We start from the raw sequence: 22,287 nt of genomic DNA on the forward strand, positions 1-22,287 counted from the left end.
CTGTCCACAAAACAATTATGGTCCCTCTTCTTCCCACTGCAGATTATGGTTAGAATGAAAAATGCATAAGAAAATATTTGTGTTTTCTTTTTTCCTCCATCTCAAATTTATAGAGAACTACTTCGATATGCTTGTGTGAATCTATCTTGGAGATTGATAGTCCAGTGGGATGTGATGTAGACCTCTGTTTTAAATTGCTTAATAGTTGAAGTGAAAGAAAATATGTATTAGAAAATTCTTCCTGGAACATCAAAATAATGCATTAATTTAGGAAAAAAGTGATTCATATGTGACCTTGTGTAATATTTGACTTTTAAAATGCCACACATAGCACTTATCTGGTTTTTAGCTTTGCTGGGAAATGGCTGTATGCAGCAAGGATAAAAGGCTTCCAGCTGGGATAACCATCCTATAATTAGTGATGCATTTTTTAAAAGGAAAACCAGAAATTATTGGAGACAGTTGATGTAAAAATCTCTACATTGCTAAAGTATGTGTGTTGGTAGCATGACAGTTTTAGCCCTATTGATGCAGTGTTACACACACACACACACACACACACACCAGTTTCTCTTACCAGCATATTTGAGGAGGTCAGTTTCCTTTCTACTGATTTCAGTAGAATTCACTGGAAATCAGATCTGTGAATTTATGTGATACTGTGATATAAAATGAAATATATATTTGGTTTTTGTCTCCAGTTCCTGGCACACAGCTCCTAAAATTCCTATAGTTTCCTGAGGAGCATCTTTTATTATAATATTTGGTCTTTTTTCCAGTTTCTCACGCAAGAACTTCTAAAACTCTTGGAGTTTTCTGGGTGACAGGGGTGAGAGGAGCATCTTTTGTTACTCATAATCTCCTTTCGACTATACCTGAGTTTATGCTAATGAGGTGACTCTTGGTAGGTCCCTGGATGGCTTCAGAATGGGCTTTGGTTGGGATGCCTGGGTGGTTCAGCATCTGCCTTTGGCTCAGATCATGATCTCAGGGTCCTGGGATTGAGCCCTGCATCGGGCTCCCTGCTCATTGGGGAGCCTGCTTCTCCCTCTCCCTCTATCTGCAGCTCCCCCTGCTTGTGCTCTCTCTCTCTCTGACAAATAAATAAATAATACCTTTTTTTTTTTTAATTTTTTTTAAAGGAGGGAATCTGGTTGCTAGAGGAACCAATCAAGTGATTAGAGGGTTAGAACTTTCAGTCCCACCCCCAGCCTCTGGGGAAGGAAGAGGGCTGGAGATTGAGTTAATTGACAGAGGCTGATGATTTGATCAATCATGCCTGTACCATGCTATACCAACCTCTAAATGACAGGGTTTGGAAAGCTGTCTGGTTGGTGAATATGCCCCGGTGCCAGGGGGGTGGTGCACCAGTGAAGGGCATGGAAGCTCCAAGCACTGGACCGCATACCTCTCTTCCATGTGGTGTTCCTAAGTTCCACTCCTTATACTAAACCAGTAATGACAACCAAAGGGTCTTCCTGAGTTCTGTGAGCAATTCTATCCAACTGTTGTGTCTGAGGAGGGGGTTGTGGGAACTCTGGATTTATAGTGGGTCAGTCAGAAGCACAGGTGATAGACGACCTGGGACTTGGGCTCAGGGTCTCAAGGGGCACTGAGCTTTTAACCTGTGACATCAGTGCTAACTCTGAGTAGTTAGTATTAGTAGTAGTTAGTAGTTAGAATTGAATTGAACTGTTGGTGTCCAGAGAGAATTGGTTGGTGTGTTACCGCCCCCTACCCGCACCGCCCCCCGCAACATATTTGGTGGCAAGGAGTTTTCGGAGTAAAACATCTCTGAATTTATGTCCATATACATGATGATTTTATCACAGTGAAAAATAGTAAGAATTCTCTACTTCGAGTTCAAGAGAACCACTGTTGTCGCTCAGCACTGGAAGCTGAAGTCATCTCCTATATCACCAGGGCATTCTCCTCTCTCTTCCTCAGTACTTCCAGAATATTCAGCTCATATCTTGATTGCTGCATTTTCCATGTGGTACTATTATGAGAAGTTTGCATGTTGGTCTCTCCACTGGATTGTGGGCAGGCACACTGGTAGTTAGCACACCTGGCTAGTGGTCCTCAAACCTGTCTGATATCACAATCACTTAAGTTTAAAAAACACTGCTAAGTGTGTTTCTGTGTCCTCTGAGAACCAGATGTCAAAAAAGGGTTAGATAGGCAAGAGATTTACTGGGGGCATCATTTGTGAAAGAGGAGGAAGGGAAGGGCAGGAGTGGTGGGGAGGGCCACGGGCCCATGGCCCACAGTTGACACCTGCGAAGGGAGAGGGGCTGGAAAGATCTCAGACAGCAGCGTGGTTCTGAGACCCCTGAGGCCAGGCTGATGGGATGTGCCCGAGCAAAAGTGACCTGTCGGACGTGTTCCATCCCACAGGAATGAGGCAGAAGTAGTACTCCACAGTGCGCGGTCCCAGGTTGGAGCAGTGTGTGTATGTGTGTGTGCGTGTGTGTGCGTGCATCATAGAGTGACCAACTGCCCTGGTTTGCCTAAGACTGAAGAGGTTACTGCGACCTTCCATGCTCAAACTGGGAACATCCTGGCCAAATCCTGATGAGTTGGTCACCCGAGTGTGGCCTCGGCACGAATGCAGGGTGGTATCCAAAGGGGCAGCAGGGGACCCACCACACAACTGGGATCGTCTCCCCTTTGCAGGTGCTTTTGGAAGAGAGCTGAGTGGTGTACTTTATAGCTGCCGCTGCCCCCGTGGTTCTTCCTGACGCTAACCAGTTCTCCAGTTCTCCACACACCAGCTGAGTGTCCGATAATTCAGTTCAACCCTGACTTACCTACTTGGGGTTGGGGTGATAGCCCACAAGTCAAAGGACTCAGTCCCAGCAGACTGCCTCTATGTTAGCAGCCATGAGAGAGGTCCCCAGGAGGCCACGCTTCTGCCCAGCTGACTATAGATTTGGGGGTTCCCACACCCCCCTTCAGGCATGATGATTCCTGGACAACTCAAAGGGCTCAGGAAAGTCTCTGTTTAGGATTACAGATTTATTAGAAGGATATAGCTGAGGAAGAGCCAAGTGGAAGAGATGTTCTGGGCACGGCGTGGGGAAAGAGATGGAAACTTCTGGGCCCTCTTCAGGAGTACCCCTCAGGAGCTCTCCAAATCTCAAGTTTTTATTGGACTCAGTCTCCAGCCTCCCTCCCCTCCCCAGATGTTGGGGGTGGGGCTAAGAGTTCCACCCCTAATTAGAAGTGTGGTCTTCTGGTGACCACCCCCATCTTCAGGATATCCTGTATCTATCCAGGGGCGCCAGCCTGAGTCACCTCATTACCCTAAACTCAGGTGTGGCCCATAGAGGCTCATTATGAATAACAAAAACATTCCAATCACTTGGCAAATTCTAGGGGTTTTAGGGTCTCTGTGCCAACTGGGGACAAAGACCAAATATATATATTTGTATTATACTACAGCTACCAACCAGAGATTCTGTTTCAAGTGACCTGGGGTAGGGCTCAGACAGTTGCATTAAAAAAAAAAAAAACACCTAAGGGAGACCAGTATATAGCCAGAGTTGAGAACCATGAGAAGCCATTCTTTAAATTTATTTTGGTGAATGAAAAGTGGGGAGGGAAAGAGACAGGGACTGTTTGAGGAGGCTTGTTTAGGGAAGGCAGCTGCAGGCTGGGGCAGACTTGAGGGAGCAGCCCTGGGCTGGATCCGGATGCGCGGGTGGTTTTCTGGGTTGGCTGCCAAGCCTGGAGCCCTGCTGCTGGGGAGAAAGCATGGGCCTGCCTCCCAGGTCCATGCAGGCCTGGGCAGGGCAGACTGGGCCAGATAAAGAAAGAGGTGTGCTGGGAGCTTGGATCTTCATTCCATATCCCGAAGTCTGTGGTGCAGGAGAGCCCAGTTTTCCCGTAACCAAAGGAAGAGCAGGTGCTTAGGACATCAGCACACGCATCCTCTTCTACCTGCCCACAGGGCTCCCATTTCAAGTTCATTCTCCAGGAGATTCACAAGGCCCTGTAAGCCATAAGAGGGAAAAAGTAGGAAAATTTCACAAGGAGGACATTCAGTTTCACAAGGACAATATATAAGTTCTCTTAGTTGATGCTTTACATCTCTCTTCTTTTTTAAAAAAGATTTATTTATTTTAGAGAGTGGGGGAGGGGTAGCAGGATAGAGTCTCAAGCAGACTCCCTGCTGAGTGTGGAGTCCGACATGGAGCTCGATGTGGGGCTCGATCCCAGGACCCTGAGATCATGAGCTGAAGGCAGGTGCTTCACTGACTGAGCCACCCAGGCACCCCATGTCTCTATTAGCTTTTGAGCATAGCTGTAACAAAAAAACCATGTGCTGGGGGATTTAAATGACAGAAATATTTTCTCACACAGTTCTGGAGGCTAGCAATCTGAGATCAAGATGTTGGCAGGGTTAGTTCCTTTTGGGCTGTGAGGGAGACTCTGTGGAAGGCCTCTCTCCCTGGCTTGTGGGTGGCCGTCTCTCCTTCCCTCCAACCCCTGTGTCCCTTCCCTTCACACCATATTCCCTCTGTGCCTGTCTGTGTCCGAATTTCCCCCTTTTATAAGGACAATGGTGTTACTGGATGAGGGCCCACCTTAATGATCTCATCTTAACTAATTTTATCTGTAATGACCCTATTTCCAAATAAGGTCACATTTGAGGTCCTGGGGTTTAGGACTTTCCAGCTTCTGGTTTTATCTTTAGTGCTCATCAGAAGAACGGCCTGGTAATAGCTAGATAACCATAGCTAGATAACCCAACTTGATCTGAGTTCTTCCCAGAGCCGATGCTTCAGTACATAGTATATGGACAAGACAGACCCTCTTTGCAGGCCCATTGGCCAAAACAGTTTAGAAAGATTCCATAATGATCCTGTGCAGCAACTAAGGTTATTAAGATGTAATGTGCCTAAGTATATACATTTTGTACCTTCCTTCTAGAAAGAGCAGTCAGTGGCAGGAATTTCATTTTGTTCAGTTATTTCTAAGAGAGGACGAATATTTATGATCCAACCAAAGGGACTCCAAGAATAGCAAAGAGCCTGATGATAATCTCTGAGAAACACATGAGGCATGGGACACATTGGCCCTAATATGAGGATTACTTTATTTAGGGATAACCTTAGCAAGGAGGCTCTTGCCATAATCATAATCAATACTTCTGCTTATGTATCATTTTGCAGTGTACAAAGCAGTTGCAAATATGTGACCCCATTTCCTTTCTCAGCCCTGCTGTTTAAGTGGGCAGAAGAGAAATGATCTTTATTGGCGGTGGAGGAACTAGGGTCTCATAAGGAGAAGTGAAGTGTCTAAAGTCATGTAGGCGGTAGGGGATACAGACCCCATGGATTCTGACTTGAGGTCCAGTTGCCTTATTTTTCATTTTTTTTTATAACACTGAAATGTATCGTTTGCATTGAAGAATGTGAAATGTACATGTGCAAATTAAGGAATAGTGATGACTTGAAGGCCATATAGCCACCACTTGGAGTAAGAAGTGGAATGTTTCAGGTTCCAGTCCTGTGGAAGCCCCTGTTTGCTCCTCCTTCCCCCCCGAAGTAACTCAAACCCTGACTTTTGTGTTAATAATGATCTTGCTTCTCTTATAGTTTGATCATGTAAACAAGCATCCCCAGTGACACACTGATTTTGAAGAACTGAGTAACTAGCACAGGCCTGGCTGTGTAAGGAAGGGGCAGTATTGCCACTGTCAGATGAAGACTCCCAAGAGAGAATAAGCTGATCTCTGGTCCAGTGTAGGGCTTCTGTTGCCCCCAGAGTTGAAGAGCCCCTTTGGGGGAAGTCATGTTCAGGCCTGGAGTGAGCTCTGAGGGACATGGGCTCAGAATACTCAGGGCACCCAGCTGGCGGGGATGTTGGGGAGCTGGTATTGGAATCTGGCAGAAAAATGTTCAGAGCTGCTTGCTGCTATGTGTTTTCTGCCTTAAGCCCATGATGGGCTATTTCCACCAGGTGGGAGGTTGCCAGAGCCCGACTCCTTGGAGTGGTGAGTGAGTGTCTCCAGGTTAGGCAGGTAGCAGTTTTTAAAGGGAGGCCCTGCTTTTAATGCGGAGGTCCCCACACTCTGAACACTCACTGTGAATAAGCTTCAGTTCTGGTTGTTTTCTTTCATTATTTTGGTGATGATTTACTTCCCATCCATGTACTCCCTCTTACTGGATTTTCTCTTATTTAAAGTTCAGCTTCTGAACGTGTCTTGTAATTTTCCCTGCTTTTCTTCTACATTGTCTACAGTTTATCTTTCCAGGAGACTTCCTTTTCTTTTTTAAGATTTTATTTGAGAGAGAGAGAGAGAGAGAGAGAGAGAGAGAGAGAGAGCGAGCATGAGAGGGGAGAGGGTCAGAGGGAGAAGCAAACTCCCCACCGAGCAGGGAGCCCGATGCGGGACTCGATCCCGGGACTCCAGAATCATGACCTGAGCTGAAGGCAGTCGCTTAACCAACTGAGCCACCCGGGTGCCCCTCCAGGAGACTTTGTTAACTTTAACTCCCAGCACTGTAATTGATTTTTTAATTCGTGCCATCATGTTTTTGATTTTCAAGAGCCATTTTTTTGGTTTCTTGAATAGCACTCTGTCTTTGTTTCCTGGATGCAAAACTTCTCTTATTCCTGAGGTGATAAAAGCTATTTTAGAATTCTTTTTTTTTTTCTCTTGACTAGTATCTAGAGGTCTCACAGTTAGTAATTTTTAGAATAGAGATTCAAACTCAGGCAGTCAGACCTCAGAACCTGTCCTCTTGACATTGTCCTGAAATGCCTTCATTTTAATAAACATCGGATTCTGGCCCTGGTCAGTAGGCAGATTAAACACAAACATCAGATTTTTCCCTTTAGTAATCCCACTACTCAAAAGGACAGGAAGAAAAGCATAGGTGATTCCAACAATAAAATATCGGAAGATGGATTTTTGTGAGAAATTAATGAGAAAATTTGTGTAAAAGACTTCACACAGTGTCCAGCACCCAATAAGCGCAGCATAAATGTTAGATTTTATTAGTGTAACATAATACCTGCTTTTAAAAAATGAAAGAACTCCTTTTTAAAAATATTCTAAATGTGTCGTATATGATTTAAGAGCTTCCTTGTACCGAACTAGGTGCTTACTTCCATATATGAATGTTAAAGAAAAGGAGAAAAACTTTATCATGATATTGGCATAATAGTATAAATTTGGGGGTTGAATTTATTTTTATTTTATGGAGAAAAATCTGATGTGTAGTATATAGAGAAAAGTAATACATTATCAAAAAATATGAATATGTATAATCTACTTCTGAATGGTATATTGGAACTTCATATATCTTAGTTCAACTGGAAAACCCCCATAGATGATACTACACTCATATGAAACCAGCACATGAATTACTTTATGAAAGTATAATCTCTCTATCATGGCAAAAGTAAATAATTCAAGAAATGTTTATTGAACATGGACAATATATTTCCAAAAAACAAGATGCTGATTCTGGGGAGAATCCAAAAGTAAATTCTTGATCTATGCCTGCAGGAAGCTTATTAGGGGGGATAGGTACTTAATAATTAACTGGAAATCAAAGTAGAATTAAGTAATGACTTCAACAGAAAGAGAAGCAAAGTGCTACACAGGAGTTGGGCAAAAGGAATATTTAATGCCTGCTAAGGGAACTGATAAAGGATTCACTGAGGAGGGGGCATTTGGGCCAGGGCTCCCTCTGGTAGAAGGAAATAGAAAAGCAAAGCCCTTGAAACAGGGAAATGCATTGCCCATTCCAAGTCCTGTCTGGCTTTCGATGTACTATCTATTTTACCTCTTACTGTAGCCAGGACAGAGTCCTCATTTAAGTGTTAAATGTGCTTAAGTGAGCTCATTGGTTGATTTTGTTTCTCAGGTAGACAGTAATCTTGTTAGGGACAGATAGCCTGTCATAATTTTTTTGTATCTTCCCTCCCTCGCCCAAACTAATCTCAGAGTGTTGGTACATGGCAAATTCTCTGTAAATACTGGACGGATACAGGAACTTTTTGCTGCTTGGATGATACATTTTAATGTAGGAAAACTTGGAGGAAAGCTAGTACATAAGGAAACTATTAGGATTCTAGAATTCCAACCATTTCAAAAATATTTTCAAGTGAGCTATAAATATATGCTTATCTTTTCAATGAGTCTAAAAACTAATCACATAATAAACTCTAGAGTCTTCAAAAATGAGTTTTCTGTATAGACAGCCATTGCAAAATAAAACCCCAAACCAGTTAAAAAGTACTTTATTCCTGCTGAAAGTGCTCACTAAAATATTTAGAAGTTCTAAGAAAGCACCCCAGTAAAGCTAGGTCACATTGGAAACCATGACTTGGTTCTAGGATTCCACAAACAGAAGGACGTATTGTTGCTGTTCCTTGAGCAGTGTTTATGTCAGTGGTCTTCATTGCATGGTCCACTGGACTATTGGAAACATCCAAGCCATTTACTTGACTGCCTCAGGAGATTCCTGCCCTCAGAATTGGGCTTGTTTTAATAGAACACATTTTCTGTTTATTAGTTAGCTACTTTACAATTAAAAGCTTGGATTCAACAACAAAACCATTTCACAACATATCCAGCCATTCGTCACGACTTCCATTAATCACCATTTTGGGCAGTGCAGATGCTCTCTTCATGCCATGAACAACTTCTAAATTGGTCACCCAGAACCCTCATTCCTGCAAAATTTCAGCAAGCATGAGAAGAGCCTAAAGGATCCACTTCCATACTTGAAGAAATGTTGAAGAAAATTGTATATATGTGAAAGCCCTTTGGGCAGAACAGATTCCGGAGCAATAATGTGAGACCTTATAAAGTATAAATCCTGGCAGACCAATTTAATCATTTTCAGGGACGTATGGTAAGCCAGATTGAGCGAGAGGAAGCCAAGGATGTAATGTGCCTTGACTTTACAAAGATCTTTGTTCTGTGCTAACAAGAATACTCACCTAGAAATGGAAAATAATGTAGTTCGGGGGCACACAAGTTTGGGCAGGTCTGAGATGAAGATGTGGCTCCTTCCCTGGGCCCTGGCTTTATTTCTGCCTAGGATACTGGCCTCACTTCCATGACAGGGTGGGGAGGTGAAGGGAAAGGGCTAGGCAGCCCGTGTTTCCAGGGTACTTTCTTCCCACAAGAAGTAGCAGGGAAGTAGGACACAGCAATATCTCATGTTTACACACCGCCCTTGAAGTTTGCAAAGCATGTGGCATTAAAAAAAAAAAAAAGGGCTGTAGGAGTGTGTGTGTGTGTGCTGGCAGGGAAAGGTGGGGCAACCAGAAACAGCAAAAGACAGAGTGTCCTTTGAATGAATTACCTTTCAGTCCTTACCTGTCTAATGGGTGAGTTTTTGGTGCCTAGAAATGCCCTGTGCTAAGAATAGTGGATTCAGCAAGGAAGTGCAAGCATTCTTGCCCTGAAGGATGTTGTAGTAACTGAACTTGCTTGGTGGGAGGCCTTTTGCCTCATGGGTGGTTATGCTGGCACCAGATTCAACTGGGACGAACTGAAGCAACATACCTGTTGCCATCCATATGGTGCCATCCTAGGGAACTCAGTTGCGCAGGTGTCTAATCTGTTAGCTGTGGTGGGACTTAATAACTTTATGTGTTGGTTGCCTATTTAGGATGATAAGCCTCTAAGGATAGGAGCAGTCTTTTTTTCTGTCTTCATGTTCCCGATGCTTACCAGCATGGTGCCTAACGAGTATTCTGGGGAGGGAAGACAGAAGGCAGGGAGGGAGGGAATGTGCTGAGTTCAAGAACCTAACGTGGACCAGCCAGTTGCAGAAGGTAAATGTGGTGGGAGAAGAGGAAACTGGGAAGGTGAGAATCAGGTGTGGGCAGTGAGGCAGGAAAACCGCACAGGGGCGAGAGTAGAATACGAACCTAATACCCCAAAACATTCTGCATCAGGACTGGAGGGACCAACAAAGAGGCTGTGCTGGAGGGCAGGATAGACAGGTCCCAGTTTCTGCCAAGTACCTTGGACAGTGTTCTGGGGGCCCTTGTGGAAGTGCCTTTGTCCCTCCTCATGGTCAACAAGAGGGCCACTGCGAATCTGGTATTTGATGATGCCAAGTGGCCCAGTGCCATCTCTAAAATTATCTCTAAAATAGCCTCCCTCCCTGACCGCATTATCTCTTGTAATACTTTCATAAAGGCAAAATGGGTGAAATGAATAGGCTGGGCTGCCTTCATTTGTGTTAGTCTTATTTCCTCTAAAGCCATTATGATTCTTCTTTTATTCCCTTTACAGTTCTGACAGTGTTTTACACAGAGTAGGTGCTTCAGAAACTAGCTTGAAAACCTCTCTCTACCTCCGGTGGAAGCTCTAGGAAGACCATCCTACTTCCTGGTTCCTTGCGGGTCAGGAGGCACCTTCCAATGCCTCTTTGGAAGATACCTCCTAAGGTGCATTTTCATTTTCTCCTCTGCCAGGGAAGTTGCCTTTTTGTTCAGAGCTAGGGGTTGATATAAAAAAAAAAAAAAAGAATTCTGAGGATATCGCTAAGCTTCATCCTGGGTACTGGGTCTAAACTAGAGGTTGGCCAAAGGATGCTGAGGTAAATATCAGGTCAGAGGCTGAAGCCAAACTGAAAGTGGAAAGGGAGAGGAGAGGGTCTGTGCAAAGGAATGCAAGAGGTGTAACCCAGTGGGTCAGTGGAAAGTCTTCTGGAAGGTTCCAGAGATGCTCTCTTGATGCTTATTGCTAGATTTACTTCTGGCTCACATTTGAGTGAATTTCTGTGTCTAAAAGGCCAGTGCAGGAGTAATGCATCCATTTCTCAGGAGCAGACAAAGAGAGAGGGACTTCCTCTTGGCCTAAGCTCCCTGACAGTTAGACAGAGAATAGTGTCATGTAGGATGGGTCACAGCTAACCCTCTCCTGTCCTTGGGGGAGAACAGACTTGTATGACTTTGCAAAATCTCCACTTCTTTTTCATTTACTGACAAAAGATAGCCTCTCACCTGTTTGTACAGAGAAAAATGAGTATTTCAGAACAGGAAACGTCATCCTGTGCACAGAAGGTAGTAATTCGGAACCCTGAAGTGCTTGATGCAATACAGGATGTTGTTTTCAAGAAAAGTTCAATTTGGTGTCTGATGTCACAACCAAATATATGCCTTTCGCTAAGTACTTTTTGACTTTTGTCCACGAAGATAGAGAGAATGCTCTTGAAGAGAAGGCAAGAGCTTTGTACTGATGTTGCCTAGCAACCAAAACCTATTTTTTTTCCAGTTGTTTTTAAAAATTCTACATCATGTTAGATTAATCTGAGTCTGAGGCTTACGCTTCCTGTTTGTGTTTAATGGCTGCTGTATGCACACAAGAAGGTGGAAACGCTTCCTTTTTAGTATTTAATTTTCTAACTGGGCTGTAGGGTCTAGGAGGCAACTGTCATCCTCTTGAGGTGTATGTATAATTTGGGCACAATCCCGAGCATCTATTCTCCCAGCTGGGGATCAGCTTCTCTGGTCCTATACTGAAGGCTGAACCACCTACCTGACCATACTCTGTCCGGTTCTGGACCTCAATCCATGGGTCCCTTTGCTTAATGACTTGGTGTGGTGGTACCTCACCGATGCTTCTGTGCTTTTAAAGTGTCGTCCTGGGCTGGTGATTCAGGAGACTTGAGTCTCCATTCTAGCTTTGCCATTGACTTGCTGGCTGAACTTGAGCAAGTTGCTTGGCACATCAGTTAGACTAAGTAAACTGTGCTTCAGGAATAAATGAATCCTGACATCTCTGTGGCTTCACACCACAAAAATTAGCTTCTTGGCTGATGCAAAGTCTGATGAGCATTGGGCAACTCTCCAGGACAACTTTCTCCCATGGGATGATTCAGAGATCCATGCAACTTTTACAGTTTCTACCATCTCAACCTGGGGGCCACCTAGGGGAAAGAGAGACAGAGGGCACACCAACTGTTCATGATTTTTAGCTGGGAAGTGGCATGTCACTTCTGCCCATAGCATGTGGGCCAGAAATAGTGATATGGCCACAACCTAACTTCAGGAGAGACTGGGAAATGTAGGAGAACATTTGGAATATTTGGTGGGTTGAACCACTCTTGGCGTCTTTGAGTCTTAGTCTAGTCATGTGCAAAATGACAGGGTTGGACTAGATAATTCCTAAGGGCCCTTTTATAGCTGTAGAGACCTAGGAGGCTATGACGAAGCATACTGCCATGATTCCAGATTAAGTATTCAAGCTTCTCCTCTAAACAGAGCTCTGTTGTTGTTTTTTTTCCCAAAAATTTTATTTATTTGAGAGAGAGACAGAATGAGAGAGAACATGAGTGGGGTGAGGGGCAAGCAGACTCCCTGCTGAGCAGGGAGTCCGATGTGGGACTCGATCCCAGGACTCTGGGATCACCACCTGCGTGGAAGGCAGACGCCCAACCAACTGAGCCACCCAGGCGCCCCCAGAGCTCTGTTTTTAAAAGGAAGAGATTAGCATTATCTTTACCCACTTGCTTTATTGTACTAGACTGAATATTCTCACTTTTCTTTATACCATTAAAACTATTTCTTATTTTTAGAAAAAATCAGACAAATTAGAAAAAAGGTATTTCTAGGGGTTAAACTTTTTTCAAAACAAGTTTTTCAGTTGGAAGGATTTAAGACAATTCTAATCATTTATTGTCCTAACTACTTCTTTAGCAGACGATGAAAAAATGTACAGTATGTACAAACAACTCATTTTTCACTGAGAAAAACATCTATTTGACTTTTCTGTGTCAAAGGATTATAATGTTATCTCTAAATTAGTGCTGAATTCTCAGAAAAGTGAGTAATTTTAAATGGAGAACAGACACAAGGGAAGGGAAATTCAAGTTTATTTCTTTTTTTAAAAAAGATATGCCCATGAAAATTTACAAATAAATACTTTTAATTCCATCCTTATTCTCTGGCTGTTTCGTAAAGGGCTGTGGATGCCTACCTTTTGATGATACCCAGCCCCCCGGCACTGCTAATGGATGGGCCCATATTCTTCCCTGTGTCATCCAGTTCTATGCAACATCTGTAGTCCTTTTTGCTGTATGGACAGATAGAAACATTTCCTAAATTCCTCTTTTGGAGGATCATTATTTAACGCATACATCGAAATCAAAGGAATTCTAGACCGATTCTTCCATTTTGGATTTTTAGCAGAGTAGGTTTTAATTTAGTATGTTATCTGTAGTTTTTAAAATTCCGTAAATCTCCCTTACTCTGGGATAAGGCATTTCTCACAGTTGGTTACTCTGGTTGGTGGTTTTAAAACATGGATGAGGAGCACCTGGGTGGCTCAGTTGGTTAAGTGTCTGCCTTTGGCTTGGGTCATGATCCTGGGGTCCTGGGATCGAGAGATGCATTGGTCCCCGTGCTCAGCGGGGAGCCTGCTTCTCCCTCTCCTGCTCCCCCTGCTTGTGCTCTCCCTCTGTCAAATAAATTTAAAAAATCTTAAAAAAAAACATGAATGAAAGTTACTTGACTTACTTGCCATCAAGAGGTAAGGTGTAGGCCTCCATCTCTTGAATCTGGGCAGACTTGTGTTGCCTTGATCAGTAGAGTATGGCAAAAATTATATAGTATCGCTTCTAAAGTTTGATCCTAAAAGGCCATGCTACTTTTGTTTTGGTTGTTGGAACACATGGTCTTGGAGCGCTGAGCTGCCACATGGAAAGTCAGACTGCTCAGAGGCCACCACGCTATGAGGTGCCCAGACTATGTCAAGAGGCCATGTGCAGGGCTTCTAACCAATGATTCCAGTTTAGTCAAGTTTTGAAATCATGTCAGCCCAGGCACTGGACATGTGAATGAAGAAGCCTCCTAAAGATCCTATCCCCTACCCACTCAAGTCTTCTCTGTAAGAGCTCTTTGATCTCTGTGGAGCAGAGGCAAATATTCCCAATTTGCCCTGTCTGAATTCCTGACCCACAGAATCTGGGAGGCTAATCAAACAGTGGTTGCTAGGACAGTTACCATCCCTGTCGGCTTAAAATTTGGAGTATGCATTATCATGCTCTTTGTCCCTTTATAAATGGGAAATCTTAACATATTCAGCAGCGAAAATCCATATATTTAAGTGGGCATTTTCTTGGACAAGGCCACATTCAAAAACAATATAATTTTATTTGATTTCTTGCTTCCCTACTGCACAAAATTCTAATACTTGAGGGCATGGATTGGATCTTTTCATCTGTGTATGCCCAGAGTCTGGTGCTTGGGAGGCATTTTGCACATGTTAATTGGATAGAAAAAGACAGATATTGACACCAACATTGACAGATGCTGTAAGTTGCTAAGAGATTTTATTAATCACGGTTGCTAAGAATTTAAATTATGAGGTTAAAGAATCTATTCTAATCATCAGTTACAGGCGTAGGCAAACTGTGGTCCATGGGCCACATCCACCCTACTGCCTATATTTATAAACACAATTTTATTAGGAAACAGCCATGGCTCATTCATTTAAGTACTGCCCATAACTGCTTTTGTGCTAGAGTGGCGGAGTTAAGTAGCTGTGACAGAGCCTGATGGTCTGCAAAGCCTAAAATATTTAGTATCAGGTGTTTTCCAGGGATAACTCTGCCAACCCCTGAGTTAGACAACCCAAACGTTAGCCTGTTAGCTTATAAAAACACTGAGAATTAGTAGAGACTCCCATAGTTGTTCTCATACCTCGGTGAGCATTGGCATTTTCTGGAAGGCTTGTTGAAGTGTGGGATGCCTGGCCTCTTCCCTCAAGTGTCTGGTTGGGTCCAGGGTGGGGTCTGAGCATCTACATCTGAACAAGCTCCTGGGTGGCCTTGGTACCATTGGTCTAGGGAGCACACTTTGAGAAGCACTGGAGGAGTAGAAATAGGAATAAAAAGAGACCCTTAAATTTCTTTTCCTGGTTCTGTTGTGACTCTCCAGCTGGATGATCTTGAGTAAGGATCTAATTTCCTCATGTGTAAAGTTAGGAGACCAGCCTAACGTAGACCTTCCCAACTAAGGTCCCAAGATACAGATTCCCCTGCTCTCTAGCCTTGTGGAGGTGGGGTGGGACCTTGCGCCAGGAGCCTCCTGCCCTAAGCAACCTCCTTCATTTACCCAGAACACTGCACAAATATTGTCATTTTCTACATGTACTGTGACGCATAAAACACGGAGAAGGGTTGGAACAGAGGATTTTTAAGGGCTTTTTAGCTCTGAAATATGGGTTTAGATGTTTTGGTTGATAAGCACCCCCATCTCAAATATATGTTGATCAGTGTCCACTGGATTCAGCTGTTAGTGCACACCATGCATGTGTGGTGCTTGTGTTTCTTCCTTATAAATCAGATTCTAGAGATGCTTTCCTACTTAGTTGCTTACTTTTTCTCAGACTGAGATCAGGTGTCTGACAGCCTTTTCTAAAGCCCACGGAATTGATGTTCATTCAGTCATTCGATACTTTTTGGCACTTGTTCCGTGCTGGGGGGCTGCCTGGGGTTTATTCCTTCTGCTCTTCAATAATACCATGCATATTCTCCAATGGCCACGCGGCTAGAGAGCGAGGCTGTGTTATCTTCCCACCACTTCTTCCTCTTGTCTTCTCCAGCGGAGAGAAAAACCAGCGACAGCTGTAAAGAGACAAGAAATCTTTTTTTCCCATCTAAAGAGTTCTCCCTGGCAGGTTTTAACTTTATAAATGTTGACTGAATGAATGAATAAACATATGGCCTGGTGTGGTGTCTACACAGCAATAAATGGTCCAGCCCCACTGCTTAACTGCTGTCTATAATGCGGGCGTTCTCTCTTTCTATATATGTGTTTGTGTGCGAATGTGTGTCTGTATATATGTGTATGTACATATATACACATGCATACACGAATAAATATTTTGTTAAAGTCACTGCTGTGCCGAATCTGCTTCATAATTATTTCCGTGCCCTTCCGTATGTATTGAGTACCTACTAAGCTCAAGTTTTTGTAAGATGTTGTACAAAGAAAAGCTAGACATGGCTGTTATTTTCAGTAAGCTTACTGTTCGCTCCATAATTATTCTTTGGAAAACTAGCTGAGAGAAGGTGGGCAAAAATGCTTTGCTGAGAAATCATCTTTTGTTGTAGGGATTGGTTGATAGTCTTCTGTCTAGTGCCTCCAAATGATCTCAAAATGGAATTAATTTGTTCCATGGTGAGCATGAGTCATCATCTAGTGAAGTGGGCACTGTGAATTCCAGAGGCAGCACGGCGAGAACAAAATTTATGAAAGTAGAAAGCCAAGCTTGGAAGGAAGCCTGCTTTAGAATAAGCTGAACGATCTAAGGTACGTGGTGTACCTTTCTACACCGAAAAGCTCTCCGGTTTTGTTGTGTAGATGGGTTTAAAAGGCCGTTTATAACTTTTGGCACTACAGCCTCTCTTTTGTAGGGATTTTGCACATTTGCCTGTCTGGGACTAAATGTCTGATTTGCCGCCCAGTCTTAACCAGACATAATTGGTATTGATTGATTGATTTGACAAATGTTTATGGAATGTCTACTATTGATGGATGCTGGTGTAGCTACAGAGATGAATAAGGTATGATTCCCATTCTCAGACTGGTAGGAGAGAGAAAAATACCATAAACACCATGATGATGTAGTCCTGCAGAAATGTAGAAGGGAGAACTAACTACCTGGGTGGCCAGGGAAAAACACATTTGAGGCTTGACGTCTGAAAAGTTGTAATATATTGTATGTTGTATCAGAATGGCCTCCAATGCAATTAGTGAATATTTGGATTGAAATCAAAGCCTGGAAAATAGATAGCAAACAGAAACTGCTTTTCACTAATATGACTGCATTTTTAGGGGGTTGATATTCTTACCATGAAAGAAATGTATTGTTGAGTACCTTCCTGAGTGTGGATAGGCTAAGATGGGTGAAGTGGTGTCTGGGTATCGAGGTGGAGAGGTTTTATTGTTCTGCATAGTAGAGGTAGAAGATTGGGGGAAGGAAGAATTAATGGGGAAGAGTGATGAGAGGGCCAAGAGGAAGTGAGAAGCCAGTTAGATCGTGGAGAGTGCGTCTCTAAATGGCCTAAAGTGGAAAAGAGTCCCTAGAGGTGAAGTGGCCTAATGATGTTAAGGACGTGGTTGTCCAGTGTTTTACCTGAAGTTGCCTGCATTGCTGAGATGCACAGCTGAGTCTTTCTAAAGCTTCATTCAACCCAGCATAGGCACTCAGATGCTTCGTATGGGTGATGATTTTGTTGAAAATGAGTTAAGAGCTGCATTCCGTGGCTGGTTCTTTGTGGAGAGAGAGAGAGATAGAGAGAGAGAGAGCACATGAGCAAGAGGTCAAGAAATTCCAAAGTGGAATAACTCACAGATGAAGAGCTCTCAGACCAGAGGTGTATCTGAGAATATGAGCTCCTTTGAAATCTGCTAAAACTTTGGCAAAAGCATTGAACTTTAACCAGGAATGAGGGTTCATGGCAATTTTCTCTGAAGATTGGAGGGGAAGTGGTGGTGATCACAGCCAATATCCAGCTTTCAACTAGATATACAGAATTTGTTGGAAAGTACCACCTTATCTATGCTGCTGTCTTGTGTAGTAATAATTACTTAGTGATATTGTATAGGATAGAATAAAAGCCTTGATACAAAACTTGGATTCTCTGAAGCTGAGATACCAAATTAATCTGGAACCCATGAACTTTTCCTATCATTTTTCACTTTATTCTGCTCATACACATTTTGGAATGAGTGAGGTGTAAATAAATGAATGAACAAATAAGAACAATTACAAATTAGCTTCTTTTGAGACATTGACTTGGGCAGCGTTGGTTAATTTTGTGGGTTATGATGTGAATTCCTCTGATTCTTGGCCAAACACACTGATTTTGTCACACATGATTTATTGCAGCTTTTGGATTAGTAAATATCTTTCACATTGGAAATTGCTGTGTTTGGCCATGTGCTGCTTAAGTATAAATTAGGAATTTGTTTCTATCAACTCGATCAAGTGTTGGAAGAAGTCCCATAATTTGTCTTCTGAAAAGCAACACAAAACGTTTTTCTCTAGAGATGTAACATAAATCATTCGCCAGAATGTTTATTGAGGGCCTGCCGTATGCATAGACCTGTTCTAGGGGCTGAAGGAAAAACAGAGGTCCTGATTCTGTTCATGAGGTGGCAGCCTGGAAACATACCTAGTAAAAGGGTAATCAGCAACACGATGAATTTAAAAAGTCAAATGAATGGTAGTGTTGCATACTCGCTGGTATCAAGGGAGACTAGCAAAATGGTGGCTTGGTGTCAGAGATATCTCTTAGGAGACTTGTTATGAGCTGCACTGTGAAAATACTTTTTATTTTTTAGAAGCTTTATTGAGTTAGACTTGGAATAAAAAACTATACATATTTAAATTGTAAGATTTGATCTATTTTGGCATACACCTATGAAACCATCATCAAGTCAAGATAATGAGCATATTCATCACCCTCCAGTTTCACCACACTCTTCCGTGGTTCCTCCCTCTCATGTCTTTCCACCTCCAGGTGGTCACTGGTCTGCGTCTGCCCCTGGAGTTTGCTTCTGCTAGAAATTTTTACCTGGCTTCTTTCACACAGTACAATTATTTTTGAAATCCCTCCAAGTTGTTGCATGTATCACTAGTCCACTCTTTTGTTTATTGTTGAGTAATAACCCATTATATGGATATAGCACAGTGTGTTTAGTCATCTGTCTGTTGATAGACATTTGGATTGTTTCCAGGTTTTGGTTGTTACAGATAAAGATGCTAGGAACATTCATGTATGAGTCTTTGATGGGCATATATTTCTCTCAGGTAACCACCTAGCAGTTAAATGGTTGGGTCATAGGATCAGTGTGTGCTTAAAAACCTTCAAACTATGTTCCAAATTTTCCCGTTTCTAAAATGGTGGTATTATTTTATTTTACATCACCACCAGCACTGTATGACAATTCCACTTGTTCCACATTCACACCAAACTTGGTATGGGTGGGTCTTTTTAATTTTAGCTGTTCTGATAGATGTGCAGTGGTATGTCATTATGGTTTTGATTTGCTAATGACTAACGATATTGAGCACTTTCTGTCTTTATTTACAGTCTGTCTTTGGTGAAATGTCTGGTTAAATATTTTGTCCACTTTTCATCAGGTTGTTTGTTTTATTGTTGAGTTCTGAGAGTTCTTTATATATTCTTGACTCAAGTCCTTCATCAGATACATTTCCTCCCATTCGTGGCTTATCTTTTCATTCTTTTAATAGCATCTTTTGAAGAACAAAAGTTTTTAAATTTTGATGAAGTCTGACTTATGAAGTTTTTAATCTTATTGATCATGCTTGTGGTTGCAGATCCAAAAAAATCTTTGGCTAACCCAAAGTCACCGAGACTTTTTCCTATTTTTTTTTTTTTTTAGGATTTTTATAGTTTTTGGTTTATGATCCATTTTGAGTTGTGAACTAAATTTTAAAGAGGAGGCCGCCGTGGCCGCCATGCAGCTGACAGTGAAAGTGCTTCAGGGCCGCGAGTGCAGCCTGCAGGTGTCGGAGGACGAGCCGGTGTCCACGCTGAAACATCTGGTTTCTGAGAAGCTCAACATCCCCGTGCGCCAGCAGCGGCTGCTGTTCAAGGGCAAGGCCCTGGCAGATGGGAAAAGACTCTCCGATTACAGCGTTGGGCCCAATTCCAAGCTCAACCTAGTGGTCAAACCTCTGGAGAAGGTGTTACTGGAAGAAAGCACCGCCCGGAGACTGGCCGAGGTCCCACCACCATCCACACCAGCCTGGCAGCTGATCTCCAAAGTCCTGGCCCACCACTTCAGTGCTGCAGATGCCAGCAGAGTCCTGGATCAACTACAGAGGGATTATGAGAGGTCCCTGAACCGCCTGACGCTGGATGACATCAAACGCTTGGCTAACCGCTTTCTGCACCCCGAAGTGACTGAAGCTATGGAGAAGGGGTTCTCCAAATAGGATTCTCAGAGTGTGGGGAGGAGCCCGACCAGGCTACAAGCTGCATGTAGCATTAAATGTGTTCTCCTGTTGCAAAAAAAAAATTAAAAAAATTAAAAAAAAAATTTTTAAAGAGGAAGGAGGAAGATAATAAAATATGTGAGAGCAAAGAAATCGAGGCTGGTGGTTCCAAGGTGTGCTGGGGACAGTAAGGTGACTGGCACGGGTGGAAATCAGACACTATGTTTAATCTGTACTGCAGTCATATGGCTTCCTTTTAGTCCTATGAGCATGCCAAGCTCCTTCTGCCTCAAGGCCATGCACATAACATTCTCTGGGCCTAGAATGTGCTTCCCTTTAGATCATTGGCACTGAGCCCAGTCAACCCCGATGTATCCTTTGGCTCACAACTCAAGCCTTGTCTGACTGTCCCAACCAGGGCTGCCATGTTGCACAACTCCATTTTATGTGGATGGTGCCACCAGAGTGGTGCACAGTCATGAAGTTCTTTTCAACTAGCTCAAAAACCTTGTTGTACACTTGTATGACGAACACAACTTTTTCTTTACGGTGCTAATTTCAATTTGTATAGTTGTGTCAGTATTTGATTAAAATCTTTTCTCCCAGTAGACCATAAGCTTCTTGAAGGTAAGGTCCTTGTCTTCTATCTTTATTAATGAATCTCCACTGACTTGCACAGTGCCTGGTACATACTAGATGCCTCATAAATATTTGTTCACGGAAGTAATGACATAGGACATACTAGGACAAGTAGGACATCGATTCCATCTCAGGCCTTTTGGCTTCCTCAGTCTGCATTCTTCCCTTACTACCTAAAAGGTGTCTCTGCTCAAAATATTCTGGAGGCTGCTAAGAACACATTTTGTGTGTATCCTGGTAGAATACTGGGAGGATCTGTTTACTTCCCTTTGTGAGCTTCGGTGGGCTGCTCCATACCAATTGATGTGACTTCTCTACTAGATTGGGAGGGAGGGCTGCCCACTGAGGGAGCTACAAATTCATCTATAAAATGAAGATGCTAATAATATAGGGTTAAAATGAGAGTGCCAGTGAAACTGCCTGGCACATAGTGTCTGATTAATGTTGTTTCTTCTGGACTAAAATAACTGCAGCCTACAGTCATATTAAAAAGTTTGACAATACCAAATATATGGGAGAATGTGGGTCAATAAGGTCTCCTATATACTGGTGGGAGGGTAATTTGGTATAATACCTTGGCAAAACTAATTTTTCATTGTCTTATAAAATGGAAACTTCATGTACTCTGATCCAGAAAGCCTAGTCCTATGTATATACCCAAATGCAACCACCTCAGTGTTCATGCCCACTCTGACATACATACAAGGGCATTCCTCTATGTCCTATTTGTAAGAACAGTAACAGAAAGGGAATGATAATGGACATTCTCATCTTCCGCCTTATTCCTGACTTGGAGGATGTTTCTTCATTAAGCAGAAGGCTTAATTAATTGAGACATATTTATTTGATTGTGTTAAGGGAATATCCATCTCTTTCTATTTGATTAAGAATCTTGCCTAAGAATGTATGTTAAATTTATCAAATACATTACTGGCATCACTCACGGAAATAATATAATTTTTATTCTTAGAATATGATATGGTGAAACATGTCAATAAATTTCTTCTCTATTGATACATTTTGAATTTATGGAATAAACTCCACAAGGTCAGATGTGTTACATGATTATAAGCAGATATTATTTGCTAATATTTCATGAATTTTTAATTAGTATTCATACATCAGTTTGATCGGTACTTGCCTTTTCCTTTTAAATCTTTGCTGGATTTTGGCATCCATATTACCACATTAAAAAGTATTTAGAAGTTTTCCTGGGGCACCTGGGTGGCTCATTTGGTTAAGTTCTGCCTTCGGCTCAGGTCATGATGTCAGGGTCCTGGGATCGAGCTCCAGGTCAGGCTCCCTGCTCAGCAGGATGTCTGCTTCTCCTTCTGCTCCTCCCCCCTGCTTGTGCTCTTGCTTGCTCACTCACTCTCCCTCAAATAAATAAAATCTTTAAAAAAGTAGAAGTTTTCCTGCCTTTCTCATGCTTTAAAACAGTTCAAATAATGTTGGATATATGTGTTATTTAAAGAATTCTTAGAATTCCCCTGTGAAGCCATCTGAGTCTATTACTTTTTTAGTGGGAAGTTGGTGAGAGTGCTATTTGACAGTTTTTCTTATTTCTTCTATAGAAACTGATCTGTTAAGACTTACTGTCTTGCTTAGAGCTGGTTTAGGTAAATGTACTTTGCTAGAGAATTATGCATTTTATCTAACTTTTCAAATTTCACTGTGCAAATTTATTTGCA

General features: G+C 42.5%; 1 protein-coding gene across 6 annotated transcripts in view; it reads left to right on the top strand.

The window, feature by feature from the left end:
- Window positions 1-22,287, top strand: part of LOC113919970 (ubiquitin-like protein 4A) — a 176,217-nt gene that overhangs the window by 4,035 nt on the left and 149,895 nt on the right. The window contains exons 1-2 of one of the 6 annotated variants that reach the window (XM_027590013.1): window positions 16,244-16,299; window positions 19,402-20,040. The exons of 4 other annotated variants lie outside the window; for them this stretch is intronic. In XM_027590013.1, the coding sequence (XP_027445814.1) occupies window positions 19,478-19,957 (480 nt within the window). In that variant the 5' untranslated portion in view covers window positions 16,244-16,299; window positions 19,402-19,477 and the 3' untranslated portion in view covers window positions 19,958-20,040. Of the gene's footprint in view, window positions 1-16,243; window positions 16,300-19,401; window positions 20,041-22,287 lie in introns of those variants that run through there. One more of the 6 variants, XM_027590012.1, reaches the window with a different exon arrangement.

The sequence above is a fragment of the Zalophus californianus genome, chromosome 3 (assembly GCF_009762305.2).
Source record: "Zalophus californianus isolate mZalCal1 chromosome 3, mZalCal1.pri.v2, whole genome shotgun sequence".
NCBI classification, from domain to species: domain Eukaryota; kingdom Metazoa; phylum Chordata; class Mammalia; order Carnivora; family Otariidae; genus Zalophus; species Zalophus californianus.